This window comes from Odontesthes bonariensis, chromosome 18 (genome assembly GCF_027942865.1).
Source record: "Odontesthes bonariensis isolate fOdoBon6 chromosome 18, fOdoBon6.hap1, whole genome shotgun sequence".
In the NCBI taxonomy this organism is placed as follows: Eukaryota; Metazoa; Chordata; class Actinopteri; order Atheriniformes; family Atherinopsidae; genus Odontesthes; species Odontesthes bonariensis.
Window position 1 is genome coordinate 9,311,173 of NC_134523.1, and position 22,517 is coordinate 9,333,689.

At 41.3% G+C, this 22,517-nt stretch overlaps 2 protein-coding genes across 2 annotated transcripts; both read right to left on the bottom strand.

Moving 5' to 3' along the window:
* Positions 1 to 324: 324 nt before the first annotated feature.
* cbx3a (chromobox homolog 3a (HP1 gamma homolog, Drosophila)) lies at positions 325 to 5,065 on the bottom strand. The gene is made up of 5 exons (XM_075449972.1): positions 4,944 to 5,065; positions 4,036 to 4,204; positions 3,645 to 3,801; positions 3,259 to 3,353; positions 325 to 783 (listed from the first exon to the last, which is right to left on the bottom strand). Exons 2-5 carry the CDS (start codon positions 4,179 to 4,181, stop codon positions 657 to 659), a joined length of 525 nt encoding a protein of 174 aa, XP_075306087.1. The 5' UTR covers positions 4,182 to 4,204; positions 4,944 to 5,065; the 3' UTR covers positions 325 to 656.
* Positions 5,066 to 5,723: 658 nt separating this feature from the next.
* nfe2l3 (nfe2 like bZIP transcription factor 3) lies at positions 5,724 to 15,378 on the bottom strand. Its single transcript, XM_075449797.1, has 5 exons — positions 14,498 to 15,378; positions 12,943 to 13,023; positions 9,170 to 9,277; positions 8,479 to 8,956; positions 5,724 to 8,344 (listed from the first exon to the last, which is right to left on the bottom strand). Exons 1-5 carry the CDS (start codon positions 15,011 to 15,013, stop codon positions 7,584 to 7,586), a joined length of 1,944 nt encoding a protein of 647 aa, XP_075305912.1. The 5' UTR covers positions 15,014 to 15,378; the 3' UTR covers positions 5,724 to 7,583.
* Between the last annotated feature and the right edge of the window lie 7,139 nt (positions 15,379 to 22,517).

Genomic DNA, 22,517 nt, shown 5'->3' on the forward strand with positions numbered 1-22,517 from the left:
GCACACAGATTTTCATAGAAACGGTAACCTGAGCAACCATTGAATGCCAAAGACACGCACAACAGTCCAAAGTCCATCTCGCTTTAAAGCCTGTTGAGTTTTCCCCTCACACCACTGCCATGGTGACCAGAGACTTGTGTAAGAGGAAAACAAAAATGTAATTTAACCATTTAATCTTAGCAATGCTAGTTTACCTACAATATTCTTACTTCAAATACTGTATCTAGATATAAAAAAATCTAGTTCAGCTTGAAGTCAAGCAACCAGTTGCATTTTTCTGTTCCAATCCAGGTTGTCCATGGAGTCATAAACTAAACTGTCAAGTTAGGTCACATAAAACCTTTATTAGAACTTGAAAGTATATTTACAGAGAGTAAACAAAACGAACTACTGGAATAAAACAACACTTTTGAAAAAAAAAAAAAAAAAAAAAAAAAAAGAAATTACAGGTTATGGAGAGGAACATAGACAAAGCTCTCCATTACTGTTGTACAATGCAAGTGTAGTAACATCCTCAGAAAAACAACTAAAAAAAAAAAAAAAAAAACAACAACTAAAAAAGGTAGCTAAAACTAGAACGAAGGCCAGCGGAGAAAGTCCAGTCCTGAGGAAAGGGCGGAGGCAATGCAAGGGACATCAGAGACCAGCAGTAAGATTTACTGAGCTTCATCTTCTGGACAGGAATGCCATGTCAGTCTCTCCTCATAGAAGGATATGACCACCTGAGGGCAGCGCGTGTTGGCCTCCTTGGCGGGGACCAAATCTGCTTCATCAGAGTCTTTCCTGAGAAAAGGGCCAAGAGGGGTTAGGAAAGAAAATCCCAAGAAAAATTAAGAAGCTGTACTGGAGAACAAAAATAAAATTTAAAAAAAGGATTTAGTATGAATACTGCGTTAAATTCTTTTGAGTCCCAGAGGGAACAAAAAATAAAAACACAACAACAACAAAAAGTGGCAGCATTTTAAAATGTCGACATAGAAACAGTTTATTCTGCTTTGCCCAGACTCTGGTTCAAGACTCAAAAGATTGCAGCTGCAAAAGCACCAACTCTTTGCTCCAGAGTCAACAAAGCAACTAGTTGGTTTGATTTAAAGCAGCGGTCGGCAACTTTTTTTTAGTCATATTAGCTTGAACTGTCATGGGATTCTGGAAGTAGAATATTAAATAGGCTGTTTAGGAAAAATAACGAAATCTGTAGCTCCCTCTGAAGCCTGTAATCATGCTTGCAAAAACCGAGCGCTCCCGGCTGTTTTTAACCAATCAAGTTACGGTGCGTTCACACCAGACGCGGTCGGGCGACGCGATTACATACAAAGTCAATGCAAAGACGCGATTAGACGCGGATTCGAGCCGGCGGCGCAATGAGGCGCAGTGGGGCGGCGAGGCGGTGCGGTGATGCGGTGGCCGCCGCGCGAGTGAAAATATGCGATTCGCGCGAGTTAAAAAAATCCAACTATGGCGAAATATTCGCGCCAGACAGCCTATCAGCGTTGAGATTTTGGACGACAGTGACGTGGAGACAGATGGACAGGCGCTCCGCAGCTGAAATGGAGTCGTGTCTGTGACATGCAGATGGGACTGCAGATGGAAATTAGCTTCTAAGCTACAATCTGGTGCAGGTCATCTCTTTACCTTGTAATTAATGTACTTTGCACATGGTCCCTGACTAAATAAAATAAAAAAATTAAATCACCGCCTTCTCCAGGAGTTCTGTCTGGATGACGGCCGCCTCCAGCGGCACCCCAGGACCCAGCCCGACGACCCGCTCGGGAGGACCGGCGCCGCGATCTCTCGGTAGGACACCATGCCACAGGCGCCCCGCAGCTGAAACGGAGCCGCGGCCCAGCTGCGGAGCGCCTGTAGCCGGCGTCCCGCCGAGAGATCACGGCACCGATCCTCCCAAGCAGGCCACCAAACTGGGTCCCGGCGAGCCCGAAACACCGCTGGAAGCGGCCGCCACGGGAGGATCGGTGCCGTGATCTCTCGGCGGGACGCCGGTCCTCCCGAGCGGGTCGTCGGGCTGGGTCCTGGTGGGCCTGGGGTGCCGCTGGAGGCAGCCGTCATCCAGACGCAACTCCTGGAGAAGGCGATGAAATTATTCGAGCTGAATGCACCACCGGATGATGTCACTGATCCAGACACGACGGCGTGTGCGTTTCAGACGAATCTCGGACTGCCACAGCAGGTACAAGGACGCGATCAGCCATGGATAGCCCCTTGAGCTAGTCACTCGTTTTTTTTACTCGCGCGAAAGAGGCGTTTGAGGCGATGGAATTTAATTTACACCTGCGGCAACGATCGCGCGATGAAGGCGGTGCGAATATTCGCATCGCGTTTGATGTGAACGCACCGTTAGGGTGGAGGAATCCTACCTGTCAATCACAGCTTGTGCACACGCTGCTGAGTGTGAGTCTGCCCCAGCTTGTGTGTACTCACACTGGTGTGAACTCACGTGCACAACCTCGTCCACAGAGGGGGAGGGGTTTGGGGGGGGCGATTCGGAGCTTGTTAGAGGTTGGGGGAGGGACCTGGAAGTTGTATCAGTTCGAATTTTCCGACTTAAGACTCGTAATTTTGAAAACCTGCCGACTGCAGCTTTAAGAGAGGAAATAACAGCTAAGCTTCAACGTGGATATCAAGTTTTTCCAGCATCAGTGGAAAAACATGAGCGCAATTTTCTTTAAGTTACATGCTTTGATATCAACCATATAAATGTGAAGTTTGAGAGTGAATCCCAAAGCGCTGTATAGAGCAGCATCCAGGGGAGGCACACAGGTATTGGAGGGGACATTTAAAGTGATGCAATGATGAAGCTTTGCGATGTCTCTGGAAACCCAAATCAGTTCTTAGGTGGTTCTTTAAGAAACCACATTAGAACTGGCTTGTGTCAGCTGACCTGTACAGGCAGCTATGAGCAGGTTTTATGTGTGACATTAGCCAATGGAACCCTTTGCCTTTAAGAGGTGAGATTAAACTCTATAAGTTTCCAGTTTTCCTTCTCCCAGTAAAAGATTCAGCTACCTGCTGATATCACTTGTACGCCACATATTTCTACAGGCGCAGTTTATTTTGATTACTCGTGGATAATTAGTTTCCATAATATTTTGAAAACGTGGACAATACACAATAGCATAAGCTACTAAGCAACAAAGAAACAATGCAGGAGTGAGCATTAAATGTGAGTGTTCAGTTTAGCCATCTGACTAAAAACAGAAGAAAAAATAAAGAATTAAAAAAAAAAAAAAAATTGTAACTCACCACTTCATCAAGAACATCAACTCCCCGCTGCTGTCTGTCGCACCAATGATTCGTTCTGGATCCAGGTTCCTTGCAAAGCCACGTGGTTTCTCAGGCTATATGCAGGCACAAGAAAACGTGAAGGTATGCACTAAACTAGGGCAGTTATTCATGTCACTTCTGAGAGGCTTTTGATCCCTAGTGACAATTTCATACGAGCCATGTGCTGTTGTGTACATTTAGTAAATGATAAACCCTTCTACATAGACTAGTAACAGGTTCATCACAGCCAGGCAACCCAAGATTGTCAGGGATTGCCAGTGACACTCTTGAGTGTCATCTCAAGAGGAAAGGCCTGTTGGGTGGGCACACAGAAAAAAAAAAAAAAAAAAAACAAATCAACTCACCACATCTTTCTTCTTGGGTTCTGTCTCCGGCTCGTCTGTGGATGCCTTCCTCTTAACAGGAGCAGGCTTCTCCTTGACGTTTTTCTGTGCTTCCAGAAATGCTGAAATTAGCTCGGGGCAGTCCAGGTTCTCCTCTGGCTCCCATGTGTTGTCAGCCCTAGACGAGCAAGCAAGAGTGAGAGTCAACTTTCACATCTCATAACAGTGTTGTCGATTACCATCACAAATCACAACAATAAGAGAATTTACTTTAAAAAACTAGGACTGTGCTGAGAGTGGCAGCAGCTTCATGCAACCAAAATGACTTCAGACAAAAGTATAGCACGACCCCACACCGGGGACGCACTTCCAGCTAAGCTGGATGAGGGGCAGATGTCCCCTGGCAACTCACTCTGTAAATCCTTTCCACTTCAAGAAGAATTCTACTTTCCCATTCACAAGTCGCTGGTCGAGAACTTTTTCCACAACAAATTCTTCAGGTTCCTCCTGGGTCGCTTGTGGGTCCTTCTTAGTCCTGGTATTCTGCTTCTTGCCCATTTTTATTTATTTATTTTTTTTATCTGAAAAGAAAGAAAAGTGTGAGACCTGCATTTTTTTTTTTTTCATGTTTCCATCAAGCCACATCTCTTTTCCAAGAGTTTAGGCCCCAAGACCGCCATATTTGCCGGAGGCCCCAAACAAACAGTCAAATTAACTTGGGTTGCTAGTGTGATACTACTTTCATACCGTAATGAATAATACAAACTTACACAAAGGTTTGCAGGAGTATCGTGAGTTAGCTCGTTATTATGTAAGAAGCTAGCCAAAGCATCATAACGTTGTTAGAATTAGCCGACGTGCTAACTATAACGGATATCATTTTAAGACTCGTTGTTCGAAGGTTTCCCCGATTTACCTGTGCCACCTTCAAGGTGGCGTTTACGTAGCTGCCGGGATGACTACATTTAGCACGGTTCAGTAACGTTAACGGGACATTAGCAACTGCTGCAAGACAATAAGATATGCCACACTCATCAAGACAAAAAGGGAAAAAAAAAATGCAGCTAGCGCAGATCTTAGTCAATGCAAGTCTACATTTAGCTAAGTGGCGTTGTTTAAGTCGACACGTTACAGTACTTCTAAAACAAAAGAGAGGCTAATGCTGCTGGGGATACAAGCCGAACTCTGCGTTGCCACAAGTTGCAACGTGTAAAGCTAACAGTTGCATACATTTTGTGCGTGTGGTTTGGTAAAACAATTAACTTCTGGAAAAACGCTGACGGGTGCAACATTTTAAATACGAAAACTCTGCACACATACCGTTAAAATCACAAGCACAGAGTGAATGATGCCTCTCAACCACGCGGCTGGTAGCTTCTTTATCTACGGTTTATAGCAGTGTAGGTGGATCCACGGAGCAGGCGCCAAAAGGCAGATGTGGGTCCTCTACGGAAAGTCGGAAGGACATGCGTTTTACTCGCCGCGCCCCCTTTTCAACCAAGCGAGCAGAAGCACAGTTATCAATAGGACACCCCTCCATTATAGAGCCTGTTTGAAAAGACGGTTTTAACCACCATGTGAAACTAGCATAAGGAAGGGAAAACAATTGATAAAAGAAAATAACATACAACAATGAAGACTCTTAATTACCCAAAGATTTAGGATTACTACAATGAGATCAACAAAAATATGCAATATTACTGTCAAAAGACATAGAAGGAACACAAATTGATGTAGTCACACAGCCTCTGATAAAATGTAATACACCTATGTAATCTATTCCCTCTATCTTTCAGTGCAGATGTCTTTTTCATAGAAAGGTGTACAGGGACTTTTTACAAGTTCATGCCTCGTCGCAAGGGGGCTTTCCTTTTAAGGGTTAGGTACAGGATGCCAATTTCAAGCCAAGAGGTTGGTCTAAATCTACTGGAATACTTGAACAAACTATATATAGTTATATCTATCTATAGCTCTTTCTCTCACACTCTCTCTCTCTCTCTCTATATATATATATATATACGTGTATATTTCTAGAATATGGCCCTAGGATTTAAAATGTGAAAAAAAACCAAAAAAAACATAAAAGAACTTACATCAATCTGGTTATTAAAACAGAATCAGAGAGTCAGTTTCTTTTTATTTTAATCAGAGAGAACAAAGTCTGCAAGAGCAACTCAAATTATTCACGCAAAGAAAAAAAATCATACGTTCAACAATCACCATGCAATCAAACAAATGTGCCTTCAGCAACAAGAGTTACATTTATGAAAGTTGTCCAAACAGCAAAGTAAATTCTCAGTCAAACTAGGACAAATAAAAAGGATACTTTGAGTCACTATTGACTACTTTATGCACTCTCCAATTGACTCACTCACTCAGGCTGACTATGTAAAGCTGTATACCCATGGATAACATGGCAACCAATCCTCTGATAATCTCAAATACATAAAAACAAAACAAATTTGAAACAAAAGCAACATCCAATCCTGTTAGAGAACCTGTCAGTAAATGGAGAACTTGTTTATATTGGGTCACATTCATTATAATGAAGTTTTAGCTAACAAGTGCACTTAAGTTCCCCTAAGAAATTTTATTGTTATTTTTTTTATTGAACCAAAAACTACCAAATATTTAGACGTGAGGTAGAACATAATATTGATGAAATAGTACAAAGTACATGAAAAAAAAGGGGTCGAGTCAAATTGTACTTAAAACTAAATGAGGCTTCATTCACACTGTAAACCAGTTCAAAGATTTTTCATTTGTCTCATTCACCAGCTGACCTTATAAAGCAGTGTACCCATGAATAAAATGGAAAATTCAGACTAACAATCAACTCTCAGATAATCTTGAACATCTAAACAACATCCAACGCCACACTTGATTATATATATATATATTTTTTGTTTTGTTCTTTTTCAGTTAAATCAATGTTTCATGTCTTTCGAGTATCATATCCGTAATGATTTGTAGGTAACTTGCACACTTAAGCTCCCCTGAAAGAAAAAGGAATTTCAAATTCTGCAAACAGTGAACATAAACTGAGATGTGTGGTAGAATATCCTCAAAGGTAAAATTCTAATCGAAGGGCTTAAGATAAATTCTGTTAAAAAAAACAATATTCATTTAAAACATATCATGGTGGACTCAAAACATTTTTTCTTACAATAAACATGCATCTGTGGCTCACTCATAACCAAAATACACCCCCCCCCCTCCCAAAAAAAAACTTTGAAATATGAATTAAGGCCTTGTCCTTTTAATCATTGGTATTCTGCAAGTCATTGAGACATGCGAGGAAAGGAATGACATCTAATTTGAACCCAAATACTTAACTGTAAACTATTCTGTAAACATTAGATAGGTGATAGTCCAATTTTCTTGTCATTTAAATTCAAATTTACCATTCTGAAAAATGATGCTGTCCTGGACAGTCTTGTGATGCCGATCAGCACTTTAAGAATCTAGGAAACAATAATAAATACAATTTTTAACCTCCTTCTACTGCAGAGCATAAAAAAAGGAAAAGTTACAAGCAAACAAACACAACCCCCTCTTTTAGATCTTTATCCAGTAACTGTCACACGTAAAATTGTAAGTAATAGTCTTATCATATCTTAACAGGCACAAAGAGAGACTGATACTGTTACCAGCAGCGAAGCTGTTCCCTTTAAGCACCCCTTTTGCTTTGCTCATCTGTAAATAAGCTAAGAATGTCCAGTGTGTAAGCTACAATTTTCTCACTATTTACAGATACTGTTTTTAATTATCAATGCTCTGAGTGTCTTTTCTTTTTGCAGCTTCTACCAATTTAGCCTCCCAACAGTGGCGAATCCACACACACTTTTGCAAAAGAAGAGATATCCAAACCAGAGTCTGGCAAATCAGTTCTGTAATGTCCCAAAAAAAAAAAAAAAAAAAAAAAAGCTGAAAGCTCAAGTTTCAAGTGGAAATGAAGCATCACTGCTTTTTCTCCTTCTTCCTCTTGTTTGTTTTTTGGCCAGCTGATGTGGAGACAGCAGGCCGTCTTATGGGCTGAACTACAACCCTTCCATTAGCCCCGCACTGCAGGGTGAATCTCTCTGGGCTCAGGGGCTGCCCTGAATCATCCCTGAGCCGAGCCAGGACGTCTCTGGTCAGCTGCTTTATCTGTTGGCCTACGGCACCCATTGTCTTGGCTGTAAGCTGTTTGTCTCTCAGCAGTCTGTCTCTCTGAGCTCGCAACCTGTCCACTTCTTCCTGGAGCCCAGTGATTGCATCTAGTTTGCGCTTGCGGCAGTTCTGCGCTGCCAATTTGTTCTTCCCGCGCCTGCGGATGTCCCTCAGGAGAGTCACCTGTTCTGTGGTAAAGCCATGGCTATCAAGAACCTCCATGAACTCCTCCACGGGCATGTTGACAATCTGCAGGACGGAGAATGGGATGTACAAGGCACGGGCACGCAGCTCATCGCGGCTCAGCTCCCGTTCTTCCATCTGTGGCCCTTCATCATCGCTAAGTGGCTCCTCCTTTTTGTGGGGTAATGTTAGTGTTGCCTCGTTGAAGAGAGCAGGAGATGAATAGCTGTGGTCATGCCACACACTTTCACCCAGAACAGGTGACCACGTTGAGCTGTGGTCTATCAAGCCTTTCGTGGAGTCTGAATCCATCTCACTGCTGTAGCCTGTGGCTCCACACTCATCATCATAGTATGAACTGGATGAAGAAGACATCTCAGATGAGCCTGAAGGAAAAAAGTGTAAATGGTTCATGCGGTATATACACACAAAAACATATAGAGAGAAAACAATTTCTTTGTTTCACAAGTCTTAACAAAAACGACATTTCGTCCAAGTATTTGTGGAGATTTGAACCCACCTGGAGATACTGGACCTCCAGAGCTGCTTTCCAAGGAGAGACCAGAATCAGAGTCCAAATCCTCAAGGACCTGTGGATCTATGCACCCCAAACAGTTCATCAGCTGGTTGTCAATCGAGTCCAGACCATCCAAACCAAGCTGATTGATCTGGTCAAACACTGCCTCATCCAGGCAGCCACCCAGGGTACTCTGTGATGTCATATTTCCAGTTAGATTTGATACTGAAGCAAAAGGGAGTGCAGCGAGGCCCAGAGCCATTCCTGGTGAAGCATCTGAGAGTGAGGAGCCTGTCGATTCAAGTCGCAAGAGAGTTCTTTGCTGTTGGGTCCCTGTCCTGGATTCAGCGTTTCCAGATGCCACACCAAAAGCTGCTGCATTGGTTACCATGGCATCATGCAGACTGACATCCTGGCTAATGGCGCTGCTGATGTCGGTGTCCAGGTCGGGCAGACGCTCTGTAACAAGGGAGTCCAAGTCCTACTCAAGAGACAAACAGTGGATTTTAGTTGCATTGTAATGACCATATTATTGAGAATGTCTTTTGATGATGTGTAAATCATCAAAGGATGCTAAAACTCCATCGTACCAAACTTATGTTTCTAAGCTTATGCATTTGAACGTCTTTGTAACTGATATTAATATGTAATTTCACCCGCAGCTTAATGTAATTAAGAAGTACAGACTACTTACGTCAATGTCTGTAACAGAGAGTAAATTGCTCCAGTCAATATCAGTGGCAGGAAGAAATGGATGGTGACGCACTGCATTGGACAGTGGAGTGATGCCTTCAAGCACACCCTGGGAAAAAGAAAGAAGTACACAAAATTTTCACTGAGAAAACTCAGCTAAGTTGCCATAATCACCAACCACAGCAAAAGATAATGCACGCGATGAATCACCTCTACTTTGAAACAGGCTCTGTAAAGGTTTGGAAAGAGTCCAGTTGCTGTTATTGTGAAAGTGAAAATATTTCTCCACTGAGCTCTCAGCATCTGGACTTTAACTACAATGCCATGCTGTTACATTTATTGCAGAATCTGGTTAGTCATTAACTTACTAAAATGAGCAAGGCATCTCCTGAAGTAGATGACATCTTAACTGCAGCATGTGTTGCTACAAAACTTGCATAAAGTGTTCAGCATTATGTCTTTGTTCTTGGACAAGTTACCCATGTCTTGCTCCAATGCTTCCCCAGGCCATCAAATCCCAAACAGTGTGCCGATAACAAGCCAGATGGTCATTTTCCTGTTTAGCTTAGTGGATGTGGTGCACATGATTCCCAAAGAAATTTTGATTTGTCAGACCACAAGACCACAAGTTTTCTGCTCAGTCCGTCCAAGAAGATGTCAGGTGCAGGAAAAGGTAGCACCATTTCTCAACCGTGTTGTAATTGTTAGCTATATTTATTCATTTATTTGTATGTGAGAGTTTTAACTTGAATGAACTGTGAATGCAGCTGCAAGTGTTATTAAGTGACAACAACTCTAAGAGGTGTTCATGAGTCCATGCGGTGATTTGCACCATAGAAACACGACCATTTTTAATGCAGTGCAGGCTGAGGGCTTGAAGTTCAAGGCCAGTCAACATTAGTTTTCAGCTTTGTCCTTTGTACACAGCGCTTTCAGAGTCTCCAGCAACACAACTGCCAGAGCTAACGGCTGCCACTTAAAGGAATGGTTCGGTGTAAAATGATAATTTGAGCATCACATGGTCATGCCACATAATTTATATGGGTGATGAGCCTTTCTCCGAAAGACCGCGGCATTCCGAAGTTGGCCATTTTGAAGTGTTTTGTTAGAAACGCAGCCAAAGCAACTGGACGGGGCCAATTTGGAAAATATAAGAAATCGGTTGTTTTTCCACGATAAACGAGCTCAAAAGCGCTACATACTTCAGCTGTGTCATAACAAAGGCCTCGTCAAGCAAACCGAGGCACAGAGAAGTTCATCGGACCACACAGCCTTTCACTGGATAGTGTTTTTTGAGGCATCACCGGTAGTTCCAACTCCTGCTTCAAGTTATCAAAGGGAGGCTGAGACGCAAATATGGCAGAAGACGACCATAATTTTTTTCGAAGACGAGCCATTTGCGTTTGAAGGCCAACCATACTTGTTTGAGCCCGTATATACAGACAAGGAGTTGCGGGAACGGGAGGAACAACAGAGATGTGCGGAGCAAGCGTCAGTGGGTGCTTCTGCTCGGTCGCGTACTGGAGGTACATGGTGGTACAACAACCGGTGAAAACACAAGCCAGTGAAAGGCTGTGTGGTCCGATGAACTTGTTTGTGCCTCGGTTTGCTTGACGAGGCCTTTGTTATGACACAGCTGAAGTATGTAGCGCTTTTGAGCCTGTTTATCGCGGAAAAACAACCGATTTCTTATATTTTCCAAATTGGCCCCGTACAGTTGCATTGGCTGCGTTTCTAACAAAACACTTCAAAATAGCCAACTTCGGAATGCCGCGGTCTTTCGGAGAAAGGCTCATCACCCATATAAATTATGTGGCATGACCATGTGATGCTCAAATTATCATTTTATGCCGAACCATTCCTTTAAGACAACACACTGCGATTCCACCAGAAAGAGCCCCAAAAGTAGCTCTTCACTGTGCTCAAAATACACACCTTATCTATTTTTGACAGAAGTCGTGCCAACCTCCTTACAGCAACTTTCTCCCTGTGGAAACTCCCAATGAAATGTCACATTGCTACATCAACATAATCTATGGATTTAACCCTGAAGTGAGATGCCCATCAGGGTAATACCTGGTGGAGCACAATGAAAATAGTTATGGGATATTTGGGAATAGAAGGCTAATGCTATAGTTATTAGTCAACAAAGCGACATGTTACTTCGAATGACTGAAACTCGTTTGGCAAGAGGCCCATCGGAGGATTAAAAACAAGACTTGATTCTGAGGTCAGGGTCTCTGAGATGCTCTTTTTTTTATCCCCATTTACGTTGTAGTCCTGCTTATATGTCTTTATATTAGTTTCAATTATACAGAATTTAAAGCGACATTCCGGAATTTTCGACATTGGACCTCATTTCCGAGTCAACCAGAGTGTAAGAAATGTGTGCAGATGTTTTTTTTTTTTTTTTTTGTTAAATTCCATGCAGCCCTTGTAAAACCACTGGTCGCTGTTGCTAAGCTAGCGCAAGTGATCCACTTTTGGTAGCCTGCCACAAAAAAAACAGTCTTGCCCAATTCAATAAACACTCAAAGCACATCAATTATTATGTCAGGCAGTGGATGTAAAGGTTTGTGGTGATAGAGTAATGTTTGAAATAAAACTGACCTTGCATTACATGGATTTTTATCATATGAGGGACTAGTTTCTAGTGGTCAGCGGAATTTTACCTTACTCTCGGCAGTTGTGATGTAACTAACTCACTTCTATAGGGAGCTGCTAGTTCCAAGCTAGTTCTACATCTGCTGCGTTTGGATCGAGCGAGTTTGCTGCGAGCGGATTATAAACCAACAACGTGGCAACATGGTAAATCAGATTTCTGCAGACCTATAGTTTCAGCTGCGGCTGTCTCTACAGATGCGCTCTCGTTCGGCCCTCTCTCATTCCATCTCTCTCAACTCTTACTCAGTATATTCCGGCTCGTACAGGTATGCTTCATTGGAAAAATTAAATGGCTCATCCTCGTCATCAAAAGCACCGGGTTCTCCGAACATTGCCATTCTTTGATCAAGTTTTTGTATGCTCAAGTAGTTGTGACAGCTGCGTGCAAAATGAAGGGTTGTTCTCATCTAACCAGATGTAAATATTATCATTTATTATATTTAATCTATCGTAGCCTAATGTCCCATTGCCATCATATTATTTGTATGTGTATATTCGTTGACACTAAGTAAAATACTTTAAATCAAACTGCAACGAGGAGCATCATTCTTCATGCAAGAGCCGATACAGAGTGTAGCATCATTCTTCACAAAACAAACTATTGGCAGCGAGAGCCGGTAAGATTGGTGCTAGATATTAGTCCGCGGCTGCAAAACTTTCAAACCAGGAAGCACGAATGGCTGCGGGTGATAAAATATAATTGTAAGGTTGGTTTTACTCCCTAAATCTCTCTATCAACTTAGATATTTGCATCGATAGCCTGGCAAGACAACTGATGTGCTTTGAGTGTTTATTGAATTGGGCAAGACTGTTTTCTTGTGGCAGGCTACCAAAAGTGGATCACTTGCGCTAGCTTAGCAACAGCGACCAGTGGTTTTACAAGGGCTGCATGGAATTAAAAAAAAAAAACTTCTGTACACATTTCTTACACTCTGGTTGACTCGGAAATGAGGTCCAATGTCGAAAATTCCGGAGTGTCGCTTTAAAGGAATGGCAAATCATTTCATCATGTTTTCATCTACAGTGTAGTGCCATTAAAAAATTTGAATAAATAAACAATGCGATGTGTAATGCAGTCAACGCTTCACAGCAAGTTATGAGGAATGGTACCTCTTGTTCTAGTGTGGAACTGTGAGCCAGATGGGCGAGTGGAATAGGTTCCTCCTCTTCTTTAACTTTAGCTTCATCCTCCTGGTTTGGCAACGGAACGCAGATGGAGAGATCAAGATGGTAGAATCAGAGAACGTGAAAGGATTTAGTATAGTATAGAAGAAAAAAGAAAAACAACTTGTTAGCTGACATCCAAATGCCTCCAAAATCATTGCATTTGCAGTTTATTGATCCCAGTCCAGCCATTTTAGATGATTAGATAACTTGTATCACAGTTCTTGTCTTATGTAGCCTAGTTATTAGTTATATATTTTTTTCATGCTTAAAGATAACAGTTCTGGACTGTCCTTGTTCCTAAAGGATGACTGACGCTCACATTTTCACATTAATGCTGGAGGCAAAAACAGAAGCTTTCCACACCAGCCTAAATCTGCCCAAGCCCTGCCTGAGCTTGTCGACTTCAATTTGGGTAGCTTTTCCAGCTTAAACTAATATGTTTAAATGTAGACACTTATAGACTGTAACTTTTGAATGTCACTGCCTCACTCCTCTCCTTTGACACAGTGAACTTCCACAAAACAACAATCTGGTCTAACTATTTTACAAAAGTGAGAAATGATCACACTAACAGGAAGTCGAGGAGGTACAGCGTTCGAGTGTGGATCATTGCTTTTGTAAGCAAACGGGGTGAGGATCTAAGCCTCATTTCTCCACCTCTCAAAGCCCACAGCTTGTGGTTGACTCTGAAGGAAGCTAATACTGTTACACAACTGGAGACATCAACTGCCCCCAGGACATAACATCCACCAAGCAGCTGTTTCTACACTGGACTAGAAATACCGGATTATAGAGAGAGGATTACAGCTTTTAATAATAATTACTCTCATAGACAACATGCGTGTCTAAAAAGCTAAGTGAACAACTTGGTAGGTTGTTTTACACTTTCATGTTAACCAAACACACCAGGGTCTTCCTGTTAACTCAATGGTTACTATTCAGGGAGGGTGACAAGTTATGTGGTGAAGGCTAACAGGTGCAGCAGATAGCTGAATGTTCCAGATTCCTGACTGCCCTGATAGGTCATTATATAGATAATAAACTGGACTGATTAGCTGAGTTAACCAGGTCACCAAAGTGTCATATACAGATGAATCCATGTCAGTTAAACTGGGCAAACACAATGAAGCTTAACTAATCGCACTTTAGCAACTAGTGATACAGGAGTGGCAGAGCCTTACAAAATGAAAATGAATGTACATTTAATCTTTTTTTCAACAGCTTATCACATCATGTTGTTTCCTGGTTCACCAAGACGCAAAACAACATAATTAGTAACTAGGTGGGTTGATACTCATATCCTTCTTATGACAAAGGTTATAACCGTTAGTTAGCTAGTAATAGCATTAGCTACTGCATTAGTTTTAACCTCGTTTTAGTTTCCTTTGTTGGCCAACAACTTAAGCTGACCAACCAAGTTTCCTCAATCATAAAGCCAGTCCTAAGCAAAGTGTCCATGACATTACATTACATTACATCACAGTGTAGCCACACTTGCCTCTTCAGGAAACAAGCAGGCTCCAGCGCCACGAGGCCCCTGTTCGACTTCAGGGTTGGTCTGGTACACTTCTTGGCCACTGCCAGGCAGGTGTTCACCGGCATCTCTGCCTTCTTGTCCAGGGCTTTCTAGCCCTGTGCTGGTGTCAGTGTTGTTGCTGGTTGAAGGCCCACGCTCAGCCTTGTCAGTTGCAGACACTTGGTGCACCAGCCATGCGTTCAACTGTGTGTGGAACCGCGGGGAACCAAGGGTTCTCACCTCGTCTAGCAGCCGGCGACTAGCAAAGAAATAGTCCAACTCGGGACATTTTGGATGCACACTGTATCCGTCAAGAGTGTCTCTCAAAATGTGAAAGGGTGTCTGGGTGTAGGCTGAGCTCGGACCTAAGTTAATCTCTGCCAGAGGCGTATAGTAGCCGCTTAAGTAACTGTCGATATCTACTCGAACTCCAATCAAACTAAGTAAGATCGTTAACTGAATCAGGCCCTCTGTTAAGTATTTTTTCGCGATCTGCATTTTCTAAATACTTCCAGAATTGCAAGTGATTGCGAAATCCTGACCCAACAGTTCCTCTTTCCCGAGTGGACAAAGGGAAAAAGCTAACAAAGAGCACGCCTTCCCCTGTCAGACAAAGAGGTCCGCCTGAACCGGCGAAATAGTCTATGCTAGCACTTAGCGGTTAGCTGACAGCTTTAATTACCGGCTAATGGGATCCTCGGGACGAAGACATAGCAAACCGCGTTGCTCTTCAATACCTTACCACGGATAAGTCACTCGTCGATGAGACCAAGCTTTGACAATCCTACAGGCCTTTCGAATTAAACTGAAAATGAAACATATGAATAGCTTGAACCCTGTCACCGTACATTGCTACAACTCTTTTCAGAATTTGCATGGTTGATGCAGATTGGACCAAAGCTTTTACCATAACATAATGTGATTGGCCAGCTTGACTGTCCGTTCATAATTCTGACCAATCAGAGAAAGGTAAAGTTAATCACCATAGCACAGCCAGCCTCCACCCCAATGACAGCGACTCCCATTATTTGCTTTAATAAAAGCAGAGGTCAAAGTAATATCTCTTCAGAAGCTCAAAGAGCAACAATCTTTGTAAGATAAACCTATCTCATTCGCGAGTGCATTGACCCGAAAGGAATATTTAAGAAGTCAAGCTAGGCTTCAGTTTTCTGACGTTTGTGCCACTGACCTCCGCTTGTTCCCTTTTTGGCCTACAGGTACATTGGTAAATTACAGTTTGAACTTGTTAACCTACATACCATGAGTCCCCAACAAACAAGACTGCTAACGGCGAAATCCAGCTATAAACAAAACATTGTGGATACTTAAAACAACTTGCATCATCCTTTTATCCTTGATCACTGTTCTGATGAAGAAAAGTCTATATTATGGGTTAGTCAGTTAGAGTGTTTGTATGTTTTCCTTCAGTAGGGTATTGCCACATGCTTAATAATAATATCACAACCCCAAGGCTACTCTGCATAACTCATAATGCTTAATCTTTTTCTCTGATAAAACATATCTGGGGTTTTTAGATGTACAGGTGCAGAGTTGTATGGTGAATGGATCTAATTATAGCAATTAGTATTAGAGCAATAAGGAGGAATTTTAATGTAATTTTCTGATCTCTAGACCAACACACTATTAATCCTTAGTTAAATTTAACTACAGAAATACACAGTTGAATTACCATTGAAACTGTGGCCCACCTCAGATCAATGTGTTGCAATTCCTACCAATGACATTGCAGGTGATGTCATTTCACATGTGACCGTGTTCCTTCTTTCAAGAGATGTTCTGCTACTAGTTTTATAGGTCTGGTTGCTGTCTGATCTGAATCATTACGTAAAACACAAGCTAAAGTATCCTTTTTATTTGATTTAACCACTTCTCATAATCTTTTTGGTGTTGCTCATTGACATGTGGCTTTCCTTCAGCCCAAAAATTGTGAAACCTCATTTAGTGGTCCCTTACAGCATTTTATTTAGGTTTCCCTGTCACAGCTGAGTAGGAACAATAGAGATGGGTGGCACATTAATGTAAGGAGATGTGGAAATTTAGCTGGTATGGTTTGGCTCCACTTGTTACTGGACAAAGAGAGTCTGTGAATTAGCACAAAGCTGTTCTGAGTGATCATCTCCAATATAAAATTACACCATCCACAAGGAGACACCAGCTGGTTTGAAGAGTAAGAAAATTATGTCAGTCATATGTTGTGGTCATTTTTGTCACTTATCTTCCTTTTTAGGTCCTTTATATTGGCCCCTGTAATATAAGTTATATAAGTATAAGAGTTAACGTTCATTTTTCTCTGCCCTGCTTGTTTTTAAACCTTACAATCCTAAGTCACAAAACCACACACAAAACAAATGATAAGCATTAAGGTTGCAACTTATTGTTTTGGATTCCCTTTAAGTCAGTAGGAAAAGAGCTAATATCAAAAACGGGTCAGACATTCAGGGTCTCTCTGGCTTGACTAACGCGTGTTTGGAGAAAACTTGTTATCCAAGGTTTATGCAGGCGTGTGTCATGGGTGTGATTAGAGACAGCCTTGAGTTATAAAACAGAAGAGACAGAAGTGATGGTACCTTTTGAATACATTTGTCATAGTATAGCCTGCTGCATTTTTAATCACATTCTGTTACTTAGAATGAGATGCTACAGGCAAAGACATTGCTTTTTCAAATTCTCGTCGTTTTTCAGATTTAGGTCTTATTTGTTTCCATAACATGTCTTCTTAAATACACATTTAGATGCTTGTTTTACTATATTTAATCTGTGGGACATTTCTTCGAATAGATGTAAACTTAATGAGATGTATATCAAAACATAAATTTTCCGAAGTTATGGGAGTTAACATTGAATGGTTCACAATGAAACTGTGTGGATGCTTACTACATATGTCTTTAAGGGACCCTCTTTCTAAAAATCGGTAATTTCATACATCTTCATGTCAGTGCTCAGTTAAAAACCTTTCATGGGACTACAAACTTGTGTCCGTCTTTTTTTCACCTGCAGTGTCTCGCTTCACGTAAACTGATCAAAAGAAAAGTAAAATGCATTGAAAACTGACTGAAGTGAAAGTTTCAGAAGTACTCTAGCAAGATCTGGGCTTTTCATTCTTATGTACATTGTCATCCTGGAAAAGGGTGGACACCAGTAACACCAGTAATTATGATGTAAAGTCTCTTGAAGTTGCCACAGGCAACACTATTTCCTTTAGTCTGTTCATCTGGTTGGTGAGTCAGTGACCTGGTCCCACTGCGACCCCTGCTGTCGTTCAGTGGTAATTAAATCACAATTTGATTTGTGCCAAACTGAAATTAATCGCAACTGCTTAAATTTGGATACATATTTGGTGATGAACGCACAAAACCCACTTAGCATTTACGATATTCTATATTTTAAGCAAACCATTAAATGTATATACATTTATACCGTTTCTGTAGACTTCGTTGATCTGAGAAGTTTTGAATTGATGTAATTTTTTCATTGTCTTTAGTTGACGTGACGTTCACAGCATGCACAATAATGAGAAGACGATACAGGCATTGCCTCAAGTTCAACAGGACAAAAAGAGTGTAGCATCAGAGGAGAACAGAGCCTGAATCCCTATTAGCCTACGTCTCAGTGAGGCTATTCTAACTACATTTTTTCTATGCAATTGAAATTCACTGTTATCCTTTTGGAAATGATCTACTCTGGACACCCTTTACGAGCCACCATATTACAAAGATGTCTGATGAATTCAATCACGATCATTTGTGGCTCTGAGGAGCCCATTTCAACACAACCACAAGACAGACTGTCAGCTTGGCTGGCTCAGCAGCAGACTGACGGACTCTCCCTGAAAACAAGACACAAATCTAACAGACAGGCAAATACGATTCCGCGATTACCTGACAATGAGCTACATTGTTACCGGGTCGTTACAGTAATGTAATATTCAATAAGCTGCAACTGGGATTGCTTTCAGCATAGCAACACACTCTAAACTGCATAGAGTCCATTACTGGGGGAAAAAATGTTGTGTAAAAGCGTCCTAAATTGTTTACACGCTGCATTTGAGTTAAGCAATGCTGCAATTAAAGACAAAGAGGGGAAAAAACTCTTGACAACAACATGTAACGTTTGCAGTTCGCCTCATAAAAGCGTTACAGATCAGCTTGGTGGCCTGACAAATCCAAAACCTAAAAGCTCCGAATCGCGTCTCTCTTTTTTTTTTCTTTTTTCTTTTAGAAGCTTAAAGCAATCTGGCGCCAGCGAGCAGTCATCTGATTAATCCACAAGTATTTTCATAACGATGTGAAACACATTTAAATCAACTTTGTGAAGTTCTGACAGATTTATTGCGGGAGAGCGCTTAAATCACCCCCACCTGCCTGACTTAGGACGAATCTGATTGGTGGGGTTGTACGTGACGTGGGAAGACTTGTGCGCACGCGCGACTCAGTTTCAGCTCCCAAAGACTCATGGGAAATACGAGTAAGCGTGACGTACGGGGGGACTATTTTATCGTTATTATTGTGAGTTAGTGAGAAGTGGCTTCACTAGTCAAACTCGAGTTTAAAGTCATTCTCTACTCTATCCTTGGGTCAAATTTTAGATCATGGTGGACATTATTACCGCGTCATAATGCTACTGTTTTTAGATTAAGAAAAAAACAACTGAAACAGCTTTGTATCTGTACACCAACAGTCAGCGAATTAGGTCAATTACTAATCGGTTTACAAAAGTGACTAAATTGAAAAATGAAACAGGTCAATAGACTGCTTTAAATTCCCTTATGTGTTTGTCTAATCTTTGAATTTGCACGACAGAGAAATTAGTTTGTTAAAATGAGTTCAATACAAAATCACTATTATGGATAAATAAATTTAAAAAAGTAATGCCGGATATGTGCAGTTGAAGAAAATATATGATAACAGAAATAAATATTACTGTGAAGTTTCCTGTTTGTATTTTTCTTTTCTTTTTTAAAATTTTCTTCTTCGTCTAAATGAATAATAAACCAAATCAATCTAATCCCAATGGGATTCATTTTGCTAGAGGTATAAGTATTTCAGTCCACTTACCCACATTTAATGAGAAATTTAAAAAAGGTATTTAGAAATAAGTAATTCATCCCAAATACATACATATTTATTCATGAATGGGAGCTACAGCATAAGATAGTAGGCTAGAATTTGAAATAAAACAAAATGCAAGTAATAGTAATTTTGCGTATTTTGTATTTTTTTAAAAAATAATTCATCTTAATTATTGCAGCACGATAAATGTGAGTGTTTTGAAACAGTCCTGTAAGATATCGCTGCTCAGCTTATTTGTCTGAGTGTGTGAGTGTGTGTTGACGGCTCCACTGCGGAGCTCCGTCTTCCAGAGAGCAAAACAACAGAATGGTGCTGCTTTGCCTCCAGTCCTCGTCGGTGCTTGATTGACGTCTGCTTTAAGCCAATCAAATAAAGGAATCAACATTCCCATTTTCTATTGGCTCGTTACTCCAGTTCTTCCAGCACTTGTTAGCCAATCACGGACCGTTGTTCACCACAAGCTTATGACCGGCAGACTCCTTGGCGCCCCGCAGCGGGGGCATATGGAAGAAATTTCACATCAGGATCGTTATCTGCAAATTTGAGTCGTATTGATGAAAAATGCGTCGCTCTGTCCAAGTCCTTATTTCTTTTCTTTTCAGAACAAGTTCAGTTTTATTGCTGATGGACTGAGCAGACCTTTTTAGATTATTTGTCCCCCAGGTCTGCAGGAAACTGGCTGCAAATGTGTTCCAGTTAGCAGTGGTTCTGCGTTCTCCCATCCGCAATAACAGGTCTCCTATTGACAGTGTTATGGGAGTGCTGTTTCTCATTGGCGCCACGTAAGTCCCAATAATTTCCAATTTTATTACCACTTTCAGTCTGTTACAATGTAATGAAATTTCCAAAGCTGCAAGTTTGCTGCAACAAAGTAGCAATGTATTATTGACCACGCGAGGGCGCTGTTGTCCAAGTTTTGTGTCAGAGAAGGACCTGCCTGTTTTATTCACTTCTCAGTGAAACTTCTCAATAATTCTGTGATCATGAATTGAAATTTTATAGCAATATAAGGCTCTATGTTGCTTTAACTGTACAAACACTTAAAGATGTATTCATTGTATCAATCTAACTCAGAATGTATTTGTATATAATATGTAAATGTTTATGTATATATATATATGTACAGAATATCTATGCTCATGCTCTTCTCCTCCGTCCCTCCCTTTCTTTCACCGAATCTCAGGAGTCCAGAGGCCGAGAGGCCAGCAAAGGGCTGAGGCGCTGACAGTTTTTTTCGTGTCCTTTCAGCATGAAACGCGGTTGTGGATTTGATGTCAGAGTCTGAGATGGCAGCTTTGATAAAGTTAGTCTGGCTCACTGAGATTGGCATCCTTCTCCTTGGAAAAGAAAACAGAAAGGCTCTACATAAACAGAGGAAAATGACCCTGGCCCAGCTACAAAAAAAAAAAGAAGAAAACTCTATGAAGTGACCTGGAAACTCTGAAGCAGTATCAGCCCAGATGTGTATTAAAGAAACAAATTTATGGATTGTACGTCCATCGTGCAATTGTTTGAGTGTAAGGGGCTAACGCTTGAATCCTTCTCTGTGCATATCAAGAATGTGCAAGCTTAGAGAAAGTGTGTATTTTCAGGCCTATCATGCATCTCTTGCTTTTTCTGTGCTTGAATGAAACCTCCCTGTGTCAATTTTGTTCCTGTAGCTATTGTGTCTGCTTCACTAATGGACTCCTCGCACCCTGTCTCCGACTCCTCTCTCTTTCTCCCCCTCCTTTTTTCTCCCATATCATATCCATGTATTCCCCCAGGGGCTGATTAAAAGGCTTTCTAGTTGGCATGAGGGGAGAGGAGAGACGAGGTGGGGTGGTGGAGAAGAGTGGTCCTTATTACCCCATATGTCTGAACAGGAGCGGATGGAGTGGAGGTCCTCTTCCAGTTAATCAATAGAGATACCGTCCCTCTACAGTCTCTGTGTCTCTCTCTTTCCCTCCACCTTCTGACTCTCCCATTAGAGATAATGTGTCCGATATTGATACTGTGAGGTCTGGGGTCTGTGACAGAAATACAGCTGTGCTCTGCTCTGTGAGGCGAGTTCCACGTCAAAGCTCTGTGGTCAACTAAGCGACCCGAGTCATTGACTTGCTGTTTAACCTGGCCGACTGTGTGATACATCGTTAGATTGTTGGGCTTTCATTGTGAGATTTACCACTGAATCAGTGAAATTCTCCTCCTACTTCAATATCTATGGTGTTCAATTTAAAGAGATTTATAGTGTGTAGAAATTGCTGCCGCATGCATACATTCAGTGTCATTGAGCGCCCCCTATTACACTCCTGAAAAATTAATGTGACGACATAACTTTTAATTTATTGACACCTTCTTTATACAAGATACCCAAGATGTTCAAGCATTTCCAAGAAGCTGATGTCTGGAAGCCCTTTTATCTCATTAGCCATTGATTTTCGTAGCCACAGTTCCAGTTTTGTTTAAATCTATATTGAGGTTATTTGGTTAAAACAATGGAGACTTTTTTAGACCCCTTTTTAAAAAATGAAAGCAGTAAAACCACACAGAAAGAATACTGCTTTAAGAATTATAAAGATTTATTCTCTTTAAGGCTGCATCAATTGGGAAATTCTGGGCCAATACTAATGTTAAAGATAATATTGTGATTTTGATTTCCAGTCGCTGATTGTTTTCGTATTTGATTCTCCTTTTATTGTCAGAGGAGTAATGAAATATGGTTTGTAACAAATAAGAACAGAAAGTTTTGTGTCCAACAAACGTAAATGTAAATAAATCCAGTCATTTTCCGGACTAAGTCAAAGCAACAGAACCAGGACATACCAGATGAATATCAGCCACTCCCATCAGCTGATGGGATTTTACCGATAGGTCAATTGAACTCAATGAATAGAATATTGGTCAATACCAATGTTAGGCTGATTTATTGA